The sequence below is a fragment of the Rhinatrema bivittatum genome, chromosome 15, assembly GCF_901001135.1.
Source record: "Rhinatrema bivittatum chromosome 15, aRhiBiv1.1, whole genome shotgun sequence".
Classification (NCBI taxonomy): domain Eukaryota; kingdom Metazoa; phylum Chordata; class Amphibia; order Gymnophiona; family Rhinatrematidae; genus Rhinatrema; species Rhinatrema bivittatum.
This window is the reverse complement of record NC_042629.1, coordinates 43,422,301-43,439,564: the sequence shown is the minus strand read 5'-3', so window position 1 is coordinate 43,439,564 and position 17,264 is coordinate 43,422,301. Positions and strand designations below refer to the sequence as shown.

General features: G+C 44.9%; 1 protein-coding gene across 11 annotated transcripts in view; it reads right to left on the bottom strand.

Annotated features, from left to right (window-relative positions):
• The window catches only part of TEX55 (testis expressed 55), a 71,415-nt gene that overhangs the window by 11,957 nt on the left and 42,194 nt on the right, over window positions 1-17,264 (bottom strand). For 3 of the 11 annotated variants that reach the window (XM_029579145.1, XM_029579146.1, XM_029579153.1), the window contains 6 exons: window positions 14,678-14,743; window positions 13,098-13,160; window positions 12,783-12,848; window positions 11,720-11,785; window positions 11,318-11,383; window positions 10,904-10,981 (listed from right to left, as the gene is read on the bottom strand). In XM_029579145.1, the coding sequence (XP_029435005.1) occupies window positions 10,904-10,981; window positions 11,318-11,383; window positions 11,720-11,785; window positions 12,783-12,848; window positions 13,098-13,160; window positions 14,678-14,743 (405 nt within the window). The remainder of the gene's footprint in view (window positions 1-10,903; window positions 10,982-11,317; window positions 11,384-11,719; window positions 11,786-12,782; window positions 12,849-13,097; window positions 13,161-14,677; window positions 14,744-17,264) is intronic. The other 8 variants (XM_029579147.1, XM_029579149.1, XM_029579148.1 and 5 more) reach the window with 8 other exon arrangements.

Below are 17,264 nucleotides of genomic sequence, written 5' to 3'. Positions count from 1 at the left end.
CGACCCCTGCGTTTCGGCGCTCAAGGCGTGACGTCACGGCATGTGACTGCCTTGAGCGCCGAAACGCAGGGGTCGCACAGGCGCGCATTCATTCATCCAGGCGGAGGAGCCGGTGGCGAAAGCAGCCGGCTCCTCCGCCTGGATGAATGAATTCATTCACTGCCGGTGGGGGTTGCCTCTCCGGCAGCCCCCACCGGCAGTGAATGAATGCGCGCCTGTGCGACCCCTGCGTTTCGGCGCTCAAGGCGTGACGTCACGGCATGTGACTGCCTTGAGCGCCGAAACGCAGGGGTCGCACAGGCGCGCATTCATTCATCCAGGCGGAGGAGCCGGCGGCGAAAGCAGCCGGCTCCTCCGCCTGGATGAATGCGCGTCTGTGCGACCCGGCCTAGATTTAACACGCGACCACCCGCCGCCCGCCGGCCGTCTCGAACTAACGCGTGTCCCCCCACCGCCGCCGCCTGGAACAGGCGCCCACCCGCCCGCGGCCTAGATTTAACACGCGACCACCGGCCCCCCGGATCCCGCCGGCAGCCTGGACCGACGCGGCCCTCAGACAGGTATTTAAAATTTTTTTTTTCTTCTGACAGGTTTTATGTGTCCCACATCATTACATTTTCTCGATCATCTCTGTATCGCTTTTTTTTTTAATTGTGTTTTATTGTTTTTGAGTGTCTTAAGCGGTGTCGATGGATTTGTTACTAGACTCACAGTCCTAACTCCTACTAGGGGGAGGCGGTAAACTAACACGTTACGGCCGCGGCAAAACAGTGCGTTACTAATGAGATAACTTGAGCGCGCGTTACGGTATCGGAGGGGAATAGCTAATTCCTTCATTATACAGCTAATTCGTTCATTTACATGCCGGGTGCGGGAAGGGTTATGCGTCTGTTTTAAGAAGCGCTACGGTCGCGCGAAACTGGAAACTGTATCGCTGATTTGCCTTACGCGTCCGAATTGTGCGCAGGGAGCTCGTTACAGACGAGAAAACTTCAACTGAATGTTACTGGATCGAGCCGTAAATGACTTAACCGGCTATGTGGCGGCTGCTTAATACACAGTGGCTGCTTCTTAGCTGGTTATGTCTGACTTAACCAGCTAAGTGGTATTTCAATATTGACCTCTCAGAGGGACTTATGCAGGTAAAGTGGAGCTTTACCCACAGGAATAACCCTTTAGAAAACTGCGTGACTGATACGTGCATAAAATTATGTGCATGGATGCTGTGAGATTAATTTTAATAAGCATTTACATGCTTAAAATTGGGTTTTACACATGTAAATGCACTTTACCCATACAAGTAGGCTTTTGAAAATTGCTACACTATATGTCCTCGAATTGTCCATAGTTTATACACATGTAAGTGCCCTTTATGCGTGTATTTGGCTTTTTACAGTTGCTATGATGTGTCACATGTACATGTGTAATTCCTTTTAGGATTACCTCTTATATGTGCGTATGTTTATGCATATACGGGAGAGGCATTCCGGGGGTGGCGTCTGGGCAGGCTTGAGATTTACGCGCATACTTTTGGATTTTAAAAAGTATGTATGTAAATTCTCTCGGCAAAACTATCTGCACCTAATAGCAGGTATAAGTGTGTGCACTAGGTATGCCGGGATAATTCTCAAGGTGAACTTACACTATGGGCCGGATTTTAAAAAGGTTACGCTGTCTTACGCGCCCGACTCCCGGGGCTTTACAAAAGGGGTGATGCGGGGGCGGGGCTAGAGGCCTCCAACACAGCAGCCATTGCCGCTGTGTTGGAGGATTGTATGTTGGTAGCCTGCCGGCAGGCGCAAAACATAAGACAAAGGACAGGAGGGGTAGAGTAGGGTTGGGGGGGGGGGGAAGGTTAGGCTAGGGGGAAGGGAACGGGGAAGGCGCATGGTGCATAATTGTGCACCCCCTTGCGCGTGCCGACCCCGCGCGCATGTTATAAAATCGGGCGTACATGTGCACGCGCCAGGTAGAGCACACATATGTAGGCTGTGCACACTTCTTTTAAAATCTACCCCTATATTACTATGTAATCTGCACTAAACAATTATTTTTGAAGACTGTGGAATATAAGAATGTAAAAATAAATAAATTACATTCGTAGGTTTGCTTTCAAAATTGGTGTAACTTGGGTGCATAATAGCCTGTCAATGTATGTGGTCAGTTATAAAATGACCCTCTTCAAGGCTTAGCGCCTTTTATGCAGATAAAAAAGAAGTTTATTCCAGTTGCTGATCAGCATCCACATTTCAAACAACATCTCTTTTTCACTGTTTATGGGAGTGTACTGTTGTACATCAATTTTGGGAATCTGTCAAACAATATTTTGATACTGTGCAGGTTCCTATGATCTCTTGGTCCCCAGCCTTTTGTCTTTCGGGTCTGCTTTTTGATACATCTGTCTTGCACAGTCGCCATACTTTGCTGCTCATTAAAGGTTGTTTAGCTGCTCTGCGTTTGATCTTATTACTGGCTGCAGCCCTTAGGGCCTTCTCTAGAGATGTGGAAAATATTCACAGATGCTTATTTATTAGAAACCATTCTAATTCAGGAAGAACCGGTGAAGACAAAAGCTCGCCTGCAGCAAATTTGGCATCCACTCACTAATTATCTCTCGCTCTATAAGGAGTGTACGACTATGTGACTTTCTAGTGTGTGAGTGGGAACTGTCTTATATCTACATTGTTTCCGTGCCTTTCTTTGTCATCTCACCTATCCTGGTAGCTTACTTCAGGCTCACAGATGTATATTGCAATTCACTAGTTGCAATTTGCATATGATTTCTTTTTGCTCAGATGGAAACAGATTGGGGGGATGGGATAGGGTTACTCATGAAGTGTACAAAATCATGTATGCTGTTAATGTTTCAGGCTTATGTTGCTAGATGTATGATGGAACATGTAATCCTTTTCTTGTTAATCTAATAAACATATTTTAAACAAAAAAAAGAAGTTAACCCTCCACACTCCCCAAATCAGTTATATCCAGGAATGTGGAGGTTTAGGCACTAGAGAGCATGTGAACGCTTTCATAGGGGCCAATGTAATAAGGTGCACTGAAGCTGCTGCAGGTTTGTGAGCACATGTCCGCGTGTTTTCCCACGCAAAGCCCTATACAAGGATGTAATAAGGGTTTCTGCACAGGAAAAAAAGCACGTATGAACGCATTTACTGACCCGCACTATTTTCTTTGCAAATGCATGCTAATGGCATGCAAAGGAGGGGATTTCCTAATAGGCAATGCAGAGAGCCGCAGTAATGCTAGTGTGGATTTTATAATGCGAGTTTCTTACTACCACAGTCAGGGCATGAGTTAAGTGACAACACTGACTCAGCGGCCATTTTATTCCATTGCTTGCATTTGTGTGATGTGTTTGTGTGTCTGTGCAGCTCTGGTGTGATTTCAATGATGGAGATTTCTGATTGTGTCCAGCTGTTCTTGATGCTGTGATATATCCTGCGGGTTCGCCAAAGGATGATAGCAGAAGGTTTGGCAGGTGATAGAGGTCGTGAGAGAGGATCTGGAGGGAGCAGGTAGAGAGAAGGGATCATGAGAAGCAGGCTGTTCCTGCTGGAACAGGCCACTGAAGGGTGAATATTTTGCCTAAGGACCACGCTGATGGGGATGCCAGAGTCGGATAGACTGAGCTCCAGGACTATCACATGGGCCTGTATGAAGAGCTCAGAGAGGACACTGATCCTCTCACAGAATGTGGACATGCCATCCCAGGCCTGGTGAAGCCACTAGGAGACCTTCATTTTCTGGCCACTGGTTCTTTCCAGAACACAATGGTTGTGGTGGCTGGCATGGAGCTATCCAGGTTCTCCTGCAACTTCACCCATGCTGAAGAGGGTCAAGCAATACATCTAATACCCACAGCAGCTTCGGGAGTGGCAACAAATGAAGAGAGCGTTTTTCGACAAAGCCGGTATGCCAAATGTAATGGGAGCCATCGACTGTACCCACGTGGCTTTCACCCTTCCTCATGGAAGAGAGATGGCATATTGGAATCAAAAGCATTTCCACTCCCTCAATGTGCAAGTGGTCTGTAACGCTGACCAGAGGATTCTCAGCGTGGTGGCAAAATCCCCTGGTAGCAGCCATGATTCCTTCCGCCTGGCACAGCAGTTCACTGAAGAGAAATATGGTGAAGGCTGGTTGCTGGGTAAGTGAGAAAAAAAAGCTGATACAAGTGCTTAGAATAGGTTTCAATCAGCTCTGTGGGGCACATGGGCACAAGCATAATTTAAAACGTGTGATGGGGTGGGAATCTAAGTGCTTTCTTGCACATTGGTGCCAAAGTGCCTACTTATCTGTGATCTCCCATTTTTTATAAATTAGTAATACCTTTTTTTTTAAAAATGTGTGGCTTGGGGTAAAAAGGGTATATAACATTCAACTTTTTTCATTAGCTGTGTTTTGGAAAGTAGGGGATTACTCAAGTTCGCCATTATTCTATATGGACGGGGTTAGTGGAAAGGGAGAGGTTAATAGTTTTGTACCTTTTTTTTTTTTCAAATTGGACTTGAAGGGGTTGCCCTTATTGGTACCAGCAAGTTTTTAAGGATGGATAAGGTAGACAGCCAGGAAATTATTCTAATATTTCATGTAAATGATTTTTTATTGGATAGTATGGCCTGTAAAGGATATGGAGGTTTGTAGGTTAGAGAACAAACAGTAAAGAATGTGCCATATTTTGCTGGCACACATGAATCAGATAAGTAATGGCAGCATTGTCCATGCTATCTTGTACATGGCTATCACTACGTCTATTAATATGTAGTGCATGTTAGTAAACAGGGCTGAATCCCAAAGGCAGAATAGTAATTTTTTTTTATTGTACATAGGAGTCTCATTTGTAATTTAAAAAATGTTATAGATGTTAACTTAAAAGAATATAGATAATTTAATGCAAAATAATTTTTTTCTACAGGTGAGACTGGCTATACATGCAAATCCTGGCTGCTAACACCTCTTGCGGTTCCTAGGATGGCTGCTGAATTGAGGTACCAAGAGGCACATGTGAGGAGACAGAGCATCATAGAGAGAGCATTTGGTCTCCTCAAGAGTCGTTTCTGCTGCCTGGCTCACTCAGGAGGGGCACTACAGTACTCTCCTGAGAAGGCAGCAGACATTGTGGCAGCCAGCTGCATGCTTCACAGCCTCGCTCTGCAGCATGGTCTTCCACAGGACATTAATCCTGACCTGGAGGGAGAGCTGGATGTGAGCTCTACAGATCCTGGAGAGAACACAGCCAGGAGAAATGAGGGGGGGGGGAGGAGAGAGTAGTGGGGTGGTGGACGTTTTGGAAGGGCTAGGTAGGATGGGAAAAGGGTTGTGAGAGAGGGGTGAGCGGAGGTAATCGTTGAAAGCAGGGTTAGTAATGGGGGAGGGGAGGATACGGTGTTAGGAGAAACCCATGCCTGTGAGAGCAGAGGGGGAGAAGAGAGAGTAGTGGGGGTGATGAACTTTTGAGAGGGGGAAGGAGGATGGAAAAGGGTGGTTGGAGAGGGATGGGTGCAAGTAACATTTGGAAGGGGGTTAGCAGTGGGGGAGGGGGAAGATAAGGTATTAGGAGAAACCGGCTTAGCTAGGCACCTGAGCATTCTGAATCGCACCCAACTGAGCGCCTATCTTGGTGCTCAAGCAGCCAGCTGAGCTAGGCGCCTTTCTGGGCACCCGAGCAGCCAGATTTGTAGCCAGAAGAATGCCTTCCTCGGTGCCCGAGCAGCAAGGTTAGTGATTAGCTAGGCACCTTTCTGGGTGCCCAAGAGTCCAGATTCGTGCCCAGCTGACCACCTCTCTCACTGCTATGCAGTTATCACCCATGAAAATATTTGCCATTTTTTCTGCAGCACAAAGTTATTCCAAATATTAAAAATACATTCCAGGGTCAGACATACTTTCACTGAATAGGGCGAGCTCATCGCTTGCTCGCTTTTATGTGCGGATTATTGGCACGGCTTTTCAGCGCGGATGCGGCCACTTATTACATAGGGCCTTACCGCGCTTAGGTACGCACATTTCTTCATGAGTGTGTGGATTTCTGCGTGAAAATCATTTGCATAATTTATTTTTCTTACATCCTGCTTAAGCGCCAGCTTTAGCTGCACGCGATGATCAAAACCCACGCTCATAACTAGCGCCTGTTTTTCCGTTGGTCTTATTACAACGGCCCCATAATGTGGGATGTTTTGGCCACATAGGAAAGAGGCATCCCAGAGGGATGTTTTGGATGTGTGGTTGGAAACTGTATGCGCGCATTTCACTTTTAAAAAAAGGCCTCGTGTGTGGAAGGCGTGTGCTAACATATGCACCTTCTGCCAATGGTTTAACACCCTGAAAGTGCACAGGAGGACTTTTAGCCACATAACAAGCCAATATTCAGACACAATATACACAGGTATGGCTGGGTTTGAGTGTGCTGAAAAGTACATGGGGTATCGCCAATTAGGTGTCCCTACTGAAAATATACCCCGTAAATAAAGAGAGACAGATTTCCAAGAAATGAGGTTCCAAGTAGACAAATGAGATTTAGCAGTATTGTCTAGTTGTTTAAGTATTGGGCAAGGAAAAAACTTCAACAGTGTCCAAAACTAGAGGAAGTCTGCAAAATCCCATGCTGCTTTCCCTCTGACACTGAAGTCTTTCACTCTTGTCATGCTACCCAGAAACTGAGGCACATTTTGGGGTAATTTTCAAAACCTTTTACAGGTAAAAAGCTTGTAACAAAACTGCATTCACAACAAGTGGAAAGTACACTGGTACAAGGGGACCTGCATTCTTCAACAGCTGGAATTGTCAAAGATAAACTCTGTGAGAAGTTTGCCTCTGAAAATTAGATTGCAGGCCCATCAGTAAAAATGTATGCATGAACCTGTTCGATTTATATAACAAAGTTAGCTTATGAAATGTTGGATGGACAGACATGGAGTTGTTTCTTCGCTTATTGGATTATGAGTATGTGATCATCCTAAGATTTGTGGGCTGTTATTGTTTTTGAATGTTTGTTTCTAAATAAATATTGAATTATTTAAAAAAAGGTGCATGTGAGCTGCAAACCCCCATGGGTATTTAAAAAACTGTCCCCTTTATGTACTAGTTCAAAAACCACCATTCTAACCTGTATAAGGCTAAAGCACAAATTAATAAGGCACATGTTCCCAATGGCGAGTGTAGTAATATTTGCTGTTAGTTGCTATATTTGTCTCAAAGCTCATGAGCTGGCAAAATGCTGAGCACTGCATTTTTCAGACAATTCAAGAAAAAAAAGAGTCTCCTCACTGCCTAGAATTTATCCCATCAACTCACTGCTATTAGCATAAAAAAGGGAAAGAAATATTTACTATTCAGAAGTGACACAAGTTTAACTGAAAAGGTATTTCAGTGACGCTCCCTAATACTGTACAGAACTTCACCAACTCGATCTGCAACAATTTATCCCTATAATTCAGACTGATATATTTTTTTTAAGAATATATTTTAGGGATGGGATTTACTCAAGTAGTGTATGATTCTTTTTGTCTTTTTTTTTACCCCAAATATGGAGAAATCTTAGTTGATAATTTCCTTTCCTTGAATCCTGCTATACCAGTCCAGATGCGTGGGTTTTCCTCCCCTAATAGCAGACGGAGGTAGAGGACACAACTTTTTCCATGATATCATCACTGGTTGTTACTATGGTGCAACTCCAGCAAAAAGCGGATATTCTTATGTCAAAGCCATGAAATAAAAAACTAACAGATTCAAACTCTTAAACAATTATGTACATAATTTGAAACTCTTAAAGGATCCTCCAAATAAATGATCATTTAAAACTTTTTTTGTATAAATGAAGAGAAAGAAAAAGGAAAAGAGGAAGTGAAAAGTAAACCTCCGGTTGCCTCATAATCTGTATAAATCGAGCTACACCATCATATCAGGCGCCGGCGAGCGGGGAGGCCACCCTCCATCCTGGGCCCCCGCGAGAACTAAACAAACTGAATGGCAGGAAAAAAAAAAAAAGATTCGGAACCAACAACCAACAGCAGGAGGTGAGGGAAATTGAATGACTGAGATCTATGACCACGCCCCCCCCCTCTGACGTCACTGGGAGCTCCAGCGACGGTTGAAGAGCGCCTCACTATCAGGCGCCGCGCGACAAAGGGGCCCTCCCCTTTGTGCACCCCTTCGTGCAACCCTTGTGCTTGTAAAATAAATAAATAAATAAATCTTTTATATTTTTCTTTTATTTAAACTGTTTTCCAATTCTTTACCTTTTCTTTTCGCTTTATAATAATTTTAATTAGAAATGTTCTTTGTATTAGACTATGGAAATTTATTTCCTGCTATTCTGTTTAATGTAAACCGGTATGATTTACATCGGATGTAAGAATGTCGGTATATAAAAATAATAAATAAATAAATAAATAAATACACCACTTCAAAGATCACGCAGGCCCAACTGCCCAGGCGAGTCCTAGACTGGTGTAGCAGGATTCAAGGAAAAACAATTATTAGGCAAGACTAAATTTTCCCTTCTTTATTATACTGCTACACCAGTCCAAGGCCAATTAATCCGGGAGGGAGGAAGTTAGGGCTTTAGAACACCAACTCCAAAGGCTGCATCCTCTTTTGCAAGAATATCCAGACAGAAATATTTAGCAAAAGAATATAAGGAAAACCAAGTGACTGCCTTACAAATATCCTTCCAGGCAAGAAGAAAGTTGAGCTTTTGCTGAGTTTGCCAAAGGACCTCCAGAGGCTGCCGACCCTTCAATAAATAAATTTAATCAATTGCTTTTTTTTTCCTTTTAAACTATCTAGCTAGATAGGCTTTAGAAGCTGAGTCACCCTTATATGGTCCTATAATTAAAACAATTTGTCAGATTTCCCCCCCCCCCAAAAAAAAAAGAAGTTCCAGTTCCACGTGAAGCGCCTTAGTCACATAGACATTGCAGATAGTGATCTACACTGGTAAAGATGTGGATGAAAAGGAATGTTTAAAAATATTCTAAATCTTTATTATATCCTGGTGATCTTTGAGGGCTGTGCCCCTGTTACCAAAATAGTTGTTTTACAGGCATCCACCAAAACCAGGGCATTCCCCTCAGCACAATGTGGCATCCGATGGTGAAGTCTCAACATTTTGAGCTATTTTCAAGGGATTCCCATGCCATTAGAAACGCACCTGTACTTCTGAATGAAAAGGAAAGACATTCGATGACCTACGGATTCTTTGCAGAATAGGATCCCATACTGGAACCTCCATAACCAGAAAAACTGATATCCTAAAGGATATGACCACCTGACATATGGGAGAATTTCTTTTGACAAATAGACAGAAGATAGAATCATTCTCACTCTCTGATGCCACCTGTTCTTCCTCTACGGATTGACTACATTTATATTATCCTTCAGAACAGAAAAAATGGAGTTGCATCGATCCACTATCTTTTCCATAGATCTAACTACCTGAGATGCAACTATCTCACAGCGTCCCCTGCGCCAAACACCACTGTGGATAATTAAGCTCTTATTACCATCCACATCCAGTAGCTTTAATGACCAGGGAAGAGCCATGACCCATAGTGGCTGCAGGCCCCCCCCTTCACTGGTCCTTTGTAAAAAACAAGAGGCCTGTTATAAAATGCCAAAGAAAAACAACAATTCTGGGGAGAAATCCCCTATAGAGAAAGTGCAGGAAACTGGCATATGTTCAGCACAGGTTTACCCCACATGAACCTCTCCCCTGAGGACACAAGGCCTCTCAGATATATATATATGGTGGTTGTTCTCACAAAAATGGCTGCCTCTAAGGAGAACATAAAAACAGATTCCAGCGCCAGATTCAATTGCTGCTGCACCTGGACATGAGGGCCGGACCACAAGCACTACCAAAATTGTGCTACTGGACTCAGAGGCTTTCACATACTCTTCCAAAGAATAACTGCTGCTGATGGAAACAGGACAGTAGGGCTCAATTACAACGTGGTCAGAAGCTGTGCAGAAATACTGCAGGCCCGAACACAAGGAGGAGACTGATGACTCTGGGCCTATTCCAACACCGACTCAAATATACCCCTAGCCCCCGGCAACTTATCTTCCTCCAGATGCTTACTTCAGCAGAAGCAGCTGATCTCCTCACCTCTCTCCATTTTCTTTTTTAACTTTAATAAGTCAGAGGAAGAAAGGGAGGGGGGGATGGGCGATAAGAGGGGCAAGACAACTTCAGACAAGCTCCTCTTGAAACAAAAACAAGTTTCCATCCTTTAAGCTCTACCAAAGCCCCTCTGCAGCTGGGAGCCTTACTGAAGTGGGAAGTGGTTTGCTATCAATAAAGCAGAACAAGTTGATAAATGCAGAACTGCCCAAAAATTATCCACCAGGCCAGGCAAAGGCCAAAGCCTGGGTATCAAGGTCCTGCTGCACCAGACAAGTCTGTCCTACTATCTCCTGGAGGCAGAGGATAGTGACTTTCTGCTGGAGCTGCCATGGTAACTATCATTGATGATGTCAAGGGAAAAGTTGTGTCCTCTGTCTCTCTCTGCTAGTGGAGGAAGAAAACCCACACATGTGGACTGGTATAGCAGATGAAAAGGAAAACATAGCTTAATAGAACTTGTCTAAGCATCCAAAAGCCCAGCTCTTCTTAGCCCACACCCTCAATTTTTTTTATGGAAAAAAAAATGGCAACATTTATAGATACCTGCTAGCATTTTGTTTCAGCAAATAAGATTCTCCTCTGTGCAAGTGATCATATTTATCACTTGTAAAACCAGCCACGGCCATGAATGGTAAATTCCATAGAAGGTGAAAGAGTTTGCACAACGGTTGTGCAGTCAAATCACCCTCTAGCCTTCGTCTGAAAGTCTCCCTGCCTCTTCTTTCTGCTCCTACACTCTATCCATATGTGGGTATTTACCTGCTGCTCCTCATCCTCCTCCAGGGAATCTGGAGAGCCAACATCTTCATCCTCTGTTTCATCCGAAGAAGAACACACCTGACATTAGAAGAGAAAATTTACAGAGAGAGAAGAGGCAAAAAGCTGAGGACAGATCAGAGACAGAACCAACCGACTGATGGCGCTGGCCAACCAAACATGACTCCTAATTTTCTAACCTGGATTTTGAAATGTTCTCAAAGAAACATGAGAGCAGAAAAAGTCCACTGTAACCTATCTAGTCTGCCCATCCACACCAGCTTTATAATCCCTCTCAGAGATCTGGGTGTTTATCCCAGGCCTATTTGAATTCAGATACTGTCCTTGTCTCCCCTGTCCATTCTTTCTCAATCTTCAATCTTCCCATCTAATAACACCGGTGCAGCCGATACTCACCTCCTTTAACATGGATGGTGAAGAAACGGCGCCTTTCTCAACTACCTTGTCCAAACATCTAACTACCTGAGATACAACAAAAAAAAGGACATTTACAGAGAAGAAACAAATATAAGGTACAGGTCTGGGGCGAGGCCAGAAACCGAGTCAGCCTGAAAAGGGGAAGAGGCAGAGCCAGCCTGGTAGGGAGCAGACTGGGGACAGGAGGCCTGGGGGAAAGGGCTGAACCAGTCACGGGAAGAAAGTGAGGAGCGTCCGTCACCTAAACTCATAAAAACCAGTCCATCCTTTCCTACTTTCCATTTCTAAGCGTCCTCCCCTGGTAGAGATAACACCAGATCTGTTTGTCCTGCACCTTCACTTCCTCTCTTCCCTCAATAACATCAGATTGCTGGTACTCACCTCCCTTAGCAGGGACTGGGTAGACAAGTTGCATCCATCCACTATCTTTTCCATAGATCTAACTACCTGAGATGCAACAAGAAAAGGACATTTACTGAGAAGTCACATGTTCTAAACAAGGCTTCCCCTCCCCTCCACCCCAGTCTAGTGCAGCAGCTCGGGGTAGATTCTGCGGCAAGGTTTAAACATCGGTGCATTTGCAAATAGTTTGCATTATTTACCTCGCCCAAAGCTAATTCTTTATTACAAACTTTTCTGTTAAAACTATTTTACAGTCTATTGCTGTGTATATCATGTAAATTTCTCTTTTAAAATTACGTTTCTTTCCCCATTTCAGTTTTCCTTTTTCTGCTTTTATTTTTCCTAATCTTTATGCATTCTGTTTTCTTCTCTTGCCTCACCTCTCCGTTCACCTCCTCCCCAGTGTCTCTTCCTCCTACTTTGCTTTAGTTCCTCCTCTCTCCCACTGAAACTCCTCCTTCCTATGCATGCTTTACAGTCTTTTCTCCACTCTCTTTCCTCAGACTCTTCACTTCCCACCCAGCTGAGTCTGACATGAAAGCCCACCCTGAGTGGCTCACAGAACAGAGAGCCGTGGGACTGACTGTGGAGGGAGAGCGGTGGCAGGGTGATGGCTGCAGCAGCATCCTTGCATGGCTGAGGAGATGGTGACCTTGCACCTGCCAAGAGCAGGAAGCCTTGCCCAGCCCACAGAAATCTAGGTGGTAATTTACGGACCCTCTCTCACAGTTCTGTGGCAAGGTCCACAGCAAGGGGCACATTCTGTAGCTATTACCACAGCCACAGAACCATGAAAACCTGGGGGCCTTGGCTATAAAGGACAGGATGATGGAGAGGCCAAAGTGACCTAAAGAAAAAGGGAAGGGATAGAGGTGGGAAAAGGGGGAGAGGGGTGAAGCAAAGCTGGCTTCAGGACACCATGGTCCACCAGAAATAATTCATCTATTTTCTAGGTTGCACTTAAGAATGTCCTCCTACGTTATTAGATTGGAATGTCTATGTCTTCACTTCTCTCATCTAATAGCAGGGAGCTGGCACTCACCTCCCTCAACAAGGTGTGTGTAGACATGTTGCCTCTTTGCATTATGTTTTCAATAGAGTTAACTACCTAAGATGCAAAAAGGAAAGAACATTCATAGAAAAGAAACTAATTATCAAGTACAAGTGAGGGGGGAGGCCAAGCTGGCCTGGGAGAAAAAGGAAAGAGGTAGAGCCAACCAGAGAAGATCACTAGCTCAGTGAAAAAGAAAACAAGAACTGTTTTCTAGGTTGGCTTTTTTTGTGTCCTCCTCTGGTTTAGATCAGATTTGACAGCTTGACCTTTAACTTCTGATAACATTAGGGAGTTGATACTCACCTCCTGTAACAGTGAGTTTGTAGAGCTACGGCGTCCCCTCTTAGGCTTTTCCATTTTAACTACCTGAGTTACAGAAAGAAAAGACCATTTATAGAAAGAAAAAAAAAAAAGAGGGGCAGATAAATTGGAGAGGTAAAGGATAGGAAACGAGATGGGGATGTGGATGGTGGAACGAGGAAGATGGCACTTTGATTCAGGTATGGAAGCACACATACCCATCTACCCAGAGAAGTAGGGCGCCAAGAGGAAGAGCTGACAAAAAGAGCTTGCACTGAGTTGCAGGAAATGATGACAAGGTTGACCAGCGACAACAGGGCTTGGTGTTCTCTCTCAGATATAACTGGATGAAGGTGGCAGCAATATAACTTGGCTACATTCCCCTTTGAAAATGAGCTTGTGTTCCTGGGGGCAGTACCAAAATTGCCTTCCAGTTGTCTACACTGGAAGTTTGATTGTCCTCCTAAGCTTAGAATGCAGTAGGGGTGTGCATTCGATTTGAACGCATATATAAAACGCAACTTTTTTTTTTTTTTTAACTTAAAAAAGTGATGAGGCGCAACGATCGCGATTTCCAACTTATTCAACATAGCTATGTTGAATACGTCGAACCTAAATAAACACTTAAACCCCCCACCCTCCTGACCCCCCCAAGACTTACCAAAACTCCCTGGTGGTCCAGCGGGGAGTCGGGAAGCCATTCCTGTATTCCTTTGCGAGGAGCACGTGACGTCGGCGTCACGTCGGAGTGACGCGGACGTCACGTGATTCACCGCGCCTCCGCTCCGGTACCCCCGTTGGACCCAGGAGGCCCCCCCAAGCTGGCCAAAAGTTCCGGTTGGGTCCAACAGGGGTCCCGGAGCGGAGGCGCGGTGAATCACGTGACGTCCGCGTCACTCCGACGTGACGCCAACGTCACGTGCTCCTCGCAAAGGAATACAGGAATGGCTTCCTGACTCCCCGCTGGACCACCAGGGAGTTTTGGTAAGTCTTGGGGGGGGGATTAAGGAGGGTGAGGGGTTTCAATTTTTATTTAGGGAACTGGTGAACGTATGGACATAGCCTCAACTTATGGAATTCTCCATATGTCCATATTGACCGAAATTGACCCTCACCTTCAACTTATGGACTTATCAACATAAACTTTTTGTCTGCACATCCCTAGAATGCAGTGGGGGGTTGATATCCAAAGGCTTTGTCTGGGTAACTACTGAAGTTACGCGGACAAACACCGACCTGCCCCCCTCCCCCCGCCACACTCCCTGGTTAAATTGTGTGCACGTAACTCATTACCAGCGGAATATTTACCCAGCAACCAAGCAGCGGAGCTGGGGATGTTCCCAGGGCACAGTTTCACTTTGCCTGGATATCAATGCTGTCTGAACAAAGTAAGTCTGGTTGGAAAAATACCTGTTCTAAAGTTACCCAGATAACTTTATTCAGAAGAACACTTATCCGGGTATGTACCACTCACTATCCAGGGAAAATTATCAGAGAAACTTCACCCAAGAAACTTTCCCGCTCACTGGCCTCTGTCTAATTCTTTCTACACTTTCGCTACGCATCAGGGAGTGGATACTCACCTCCTTCAGCAGCGAGTGTGTACAAATAAAGTTCCCCTCCTCTGTCCCGTCCATAGATCTAGCTACCTGAGTTACCAAAAAGAAAAGACATAAAAAGGGTTTTAATTAGGACACGTTTGAAACCCGTGAGCAATAGCATCAATCATTAAGGCTTCAGCCCTGGCTATTATCTATTTGCCCATTTTTCATCTATGTTCACAATTCAGTCATCTTAAGAAAAAAAAATATCTCTCACAAGGAGAGAAGATCTCACATGTACTTACTTTTTCCTTGGATCTGAAATGGCTGAGCAGCATTCAGGCTGCAAAATCTTAAAAAGTTTCCTTGGGAAATGTAAATATTAATAGGGAAACAGGTATAGGAAAGTTGGTTCTTACCTGCTAATTTTCATTCCTGTAGTACCACATGGGTTTTGCATCCCTGCCAGCAGATGCAGACAGAGAAAGTTTTAATGACACTGCTACATAACCTAGTGTGCCACCTGCAGTCCCTCAGTATTGACCTGTACCCACGCCAATATAATAATCATCCTCAAAAACTCAACATTAAACTCCCACATGAACAGGAGGATGGTGATGCCTCAAGGAACAAAATCCAAAACCAACAGCATGGAAAATATACTATCAACACTGCATTACATTCCAATTAACACAGAAGGAGTGGATGACTCTCCCTGATTGATCTGTGGTACTACAGGAACGAAAATCAGCAAGTAAGAACCAATTTTCCTTTCCCTGTATGTACCCAGATCAGTCCAGACTCCTGGGATGTACCTAAGTAAGCTTCCTTAATCAGGATGGAATCTGGAGAGTCCTGCTCGAGGAACACTTTCATCAAAGGCCATGGAAGCCAGTGCCCTGACATCTAAACAAAAGTGTCTGGCGAAAGTGTGCAGGACTTCCAAGTTGTTGCCCTGCAAATCTCCTCTGGAGAAACCTGCTGGGCCTCGGCCCAAGAGGTTGCTTGAGAAGACATCGAGTGAGCTCTCAAACCTTCAGGCACTAGTTGACCTTTGGATAAATAGGTCAAACTAATCGACTCCTTCAGGCAACGCGCAAGTTTAGAAGCTTGACAACTCCTCTTTGGACCATTCCACAGAATGAAAAGTCATTAGTAACTTTCAGATGTCTTAACAAGGTCCGCCTCACATCCAAGAGCCTAAGCTCTTTTGCATGAAGCATGGAGGAATCCAAATATGAAAAGGCTGGAAGTTCCACTGTCTGATTAACATGGAACGTCGACACCACTTTAGGCAGAAAATAAGGTACCAAATGCACCAACACACCTGACAGAGATCTGCAGAAACTAACCCTAGCATGACAAATCCTGGAGCTCCGATATCCTCCTAGCTGATCAAATAGCAGCGGGCAAACTACTTTGAGGGTCAAGTCCTTTAGGACTAACCTCCTGAGTGGCTTGAATGGAGCCTCACACAAAAAGCTCTAAGCACCAGATTAGGATTCCAGAATGGGCAAGTCCTCCTCAATTCTTTACCCCCGGAGAAAACGAACAACATCCGAGAGAGGACAACCTTGCACCATACCTTGGAGAGAGCTCAAAGCCACTACCTGAACCCTAAGAGAGTTAAAGGCCAGACCTTTGACCAAACCCTCCTGAAGAAAAGTCAAAATATGCAATATAGTAGCCTGAAGAGACTGCATCCCATTAACAATACACCAGGACTTGAAGATTTTCCAAACTCACATATACGCTAAAGACTTGGAAGTTTGCCTGGCTTCCAACAAGGTGGTAATTACAACTTTGGGGTATCCCCTTCGTCTCAGATGCCGTCTCTTAAAAACCAGGCTACGAGAAAAAAAAGCAAGCTACCTGGTCCGAAAATATTGGGCCCTAGCGAAGAAGATTCGGCAGATGACCGAACCAGAGCAGTCTATCTACGGCCATGGTGACAAGATCTGCGAACCGTGGATAATGTTGCCACTCTGGAGCCACCAGAATCACATCGCCCAGATATTTCTCTATCTGACGCAACACCTTGTCCACTAGAGGCCATGGAGGGAAGATGTAAAGCAGAATGTCCCGAGGCCATGGGAGAACCAGAGCATCAATGCCCTCCCTTCCATGCTCCCCTTTGCTGACTGTAAAACTGGGATGCTTTGACATTTTGGCGAGTTGCCATCAGGTCCATATGAGGAAAACCCCACTTTTCACAAATGAGCTGCATTGCCATCTTCAACAACTCCCATTCTCCAGGGTCCACTACTCTGCGACTTAGAAAATCCACCTGCATATTGTCCACCCTGGCAATATGCGATACCGCTATCCAAGTGCTGCTCTGCCCAGAAAATCAACTCATGAGAGCCACCGCTCAACTCTTGGTTTCTCCTTGCCACAATCGTTGCATTGTCCGATTGGACCCACACCGACTGACCTCACAACAGTAGCAGAAAGGCAAGTAAAGCGAATTATACCACTCTCATCTCTAATCGACTGACAGACCATGAAGCCTCTTTCTTGAACCATCGGCCCTGCGTTGACTTCTCCTGACACTACTCCCCAGCCCAAACAGCTGGCATTGGTTGTATCACCCAATCTGGAACCACCAATTCCACACCACACTCTAGAT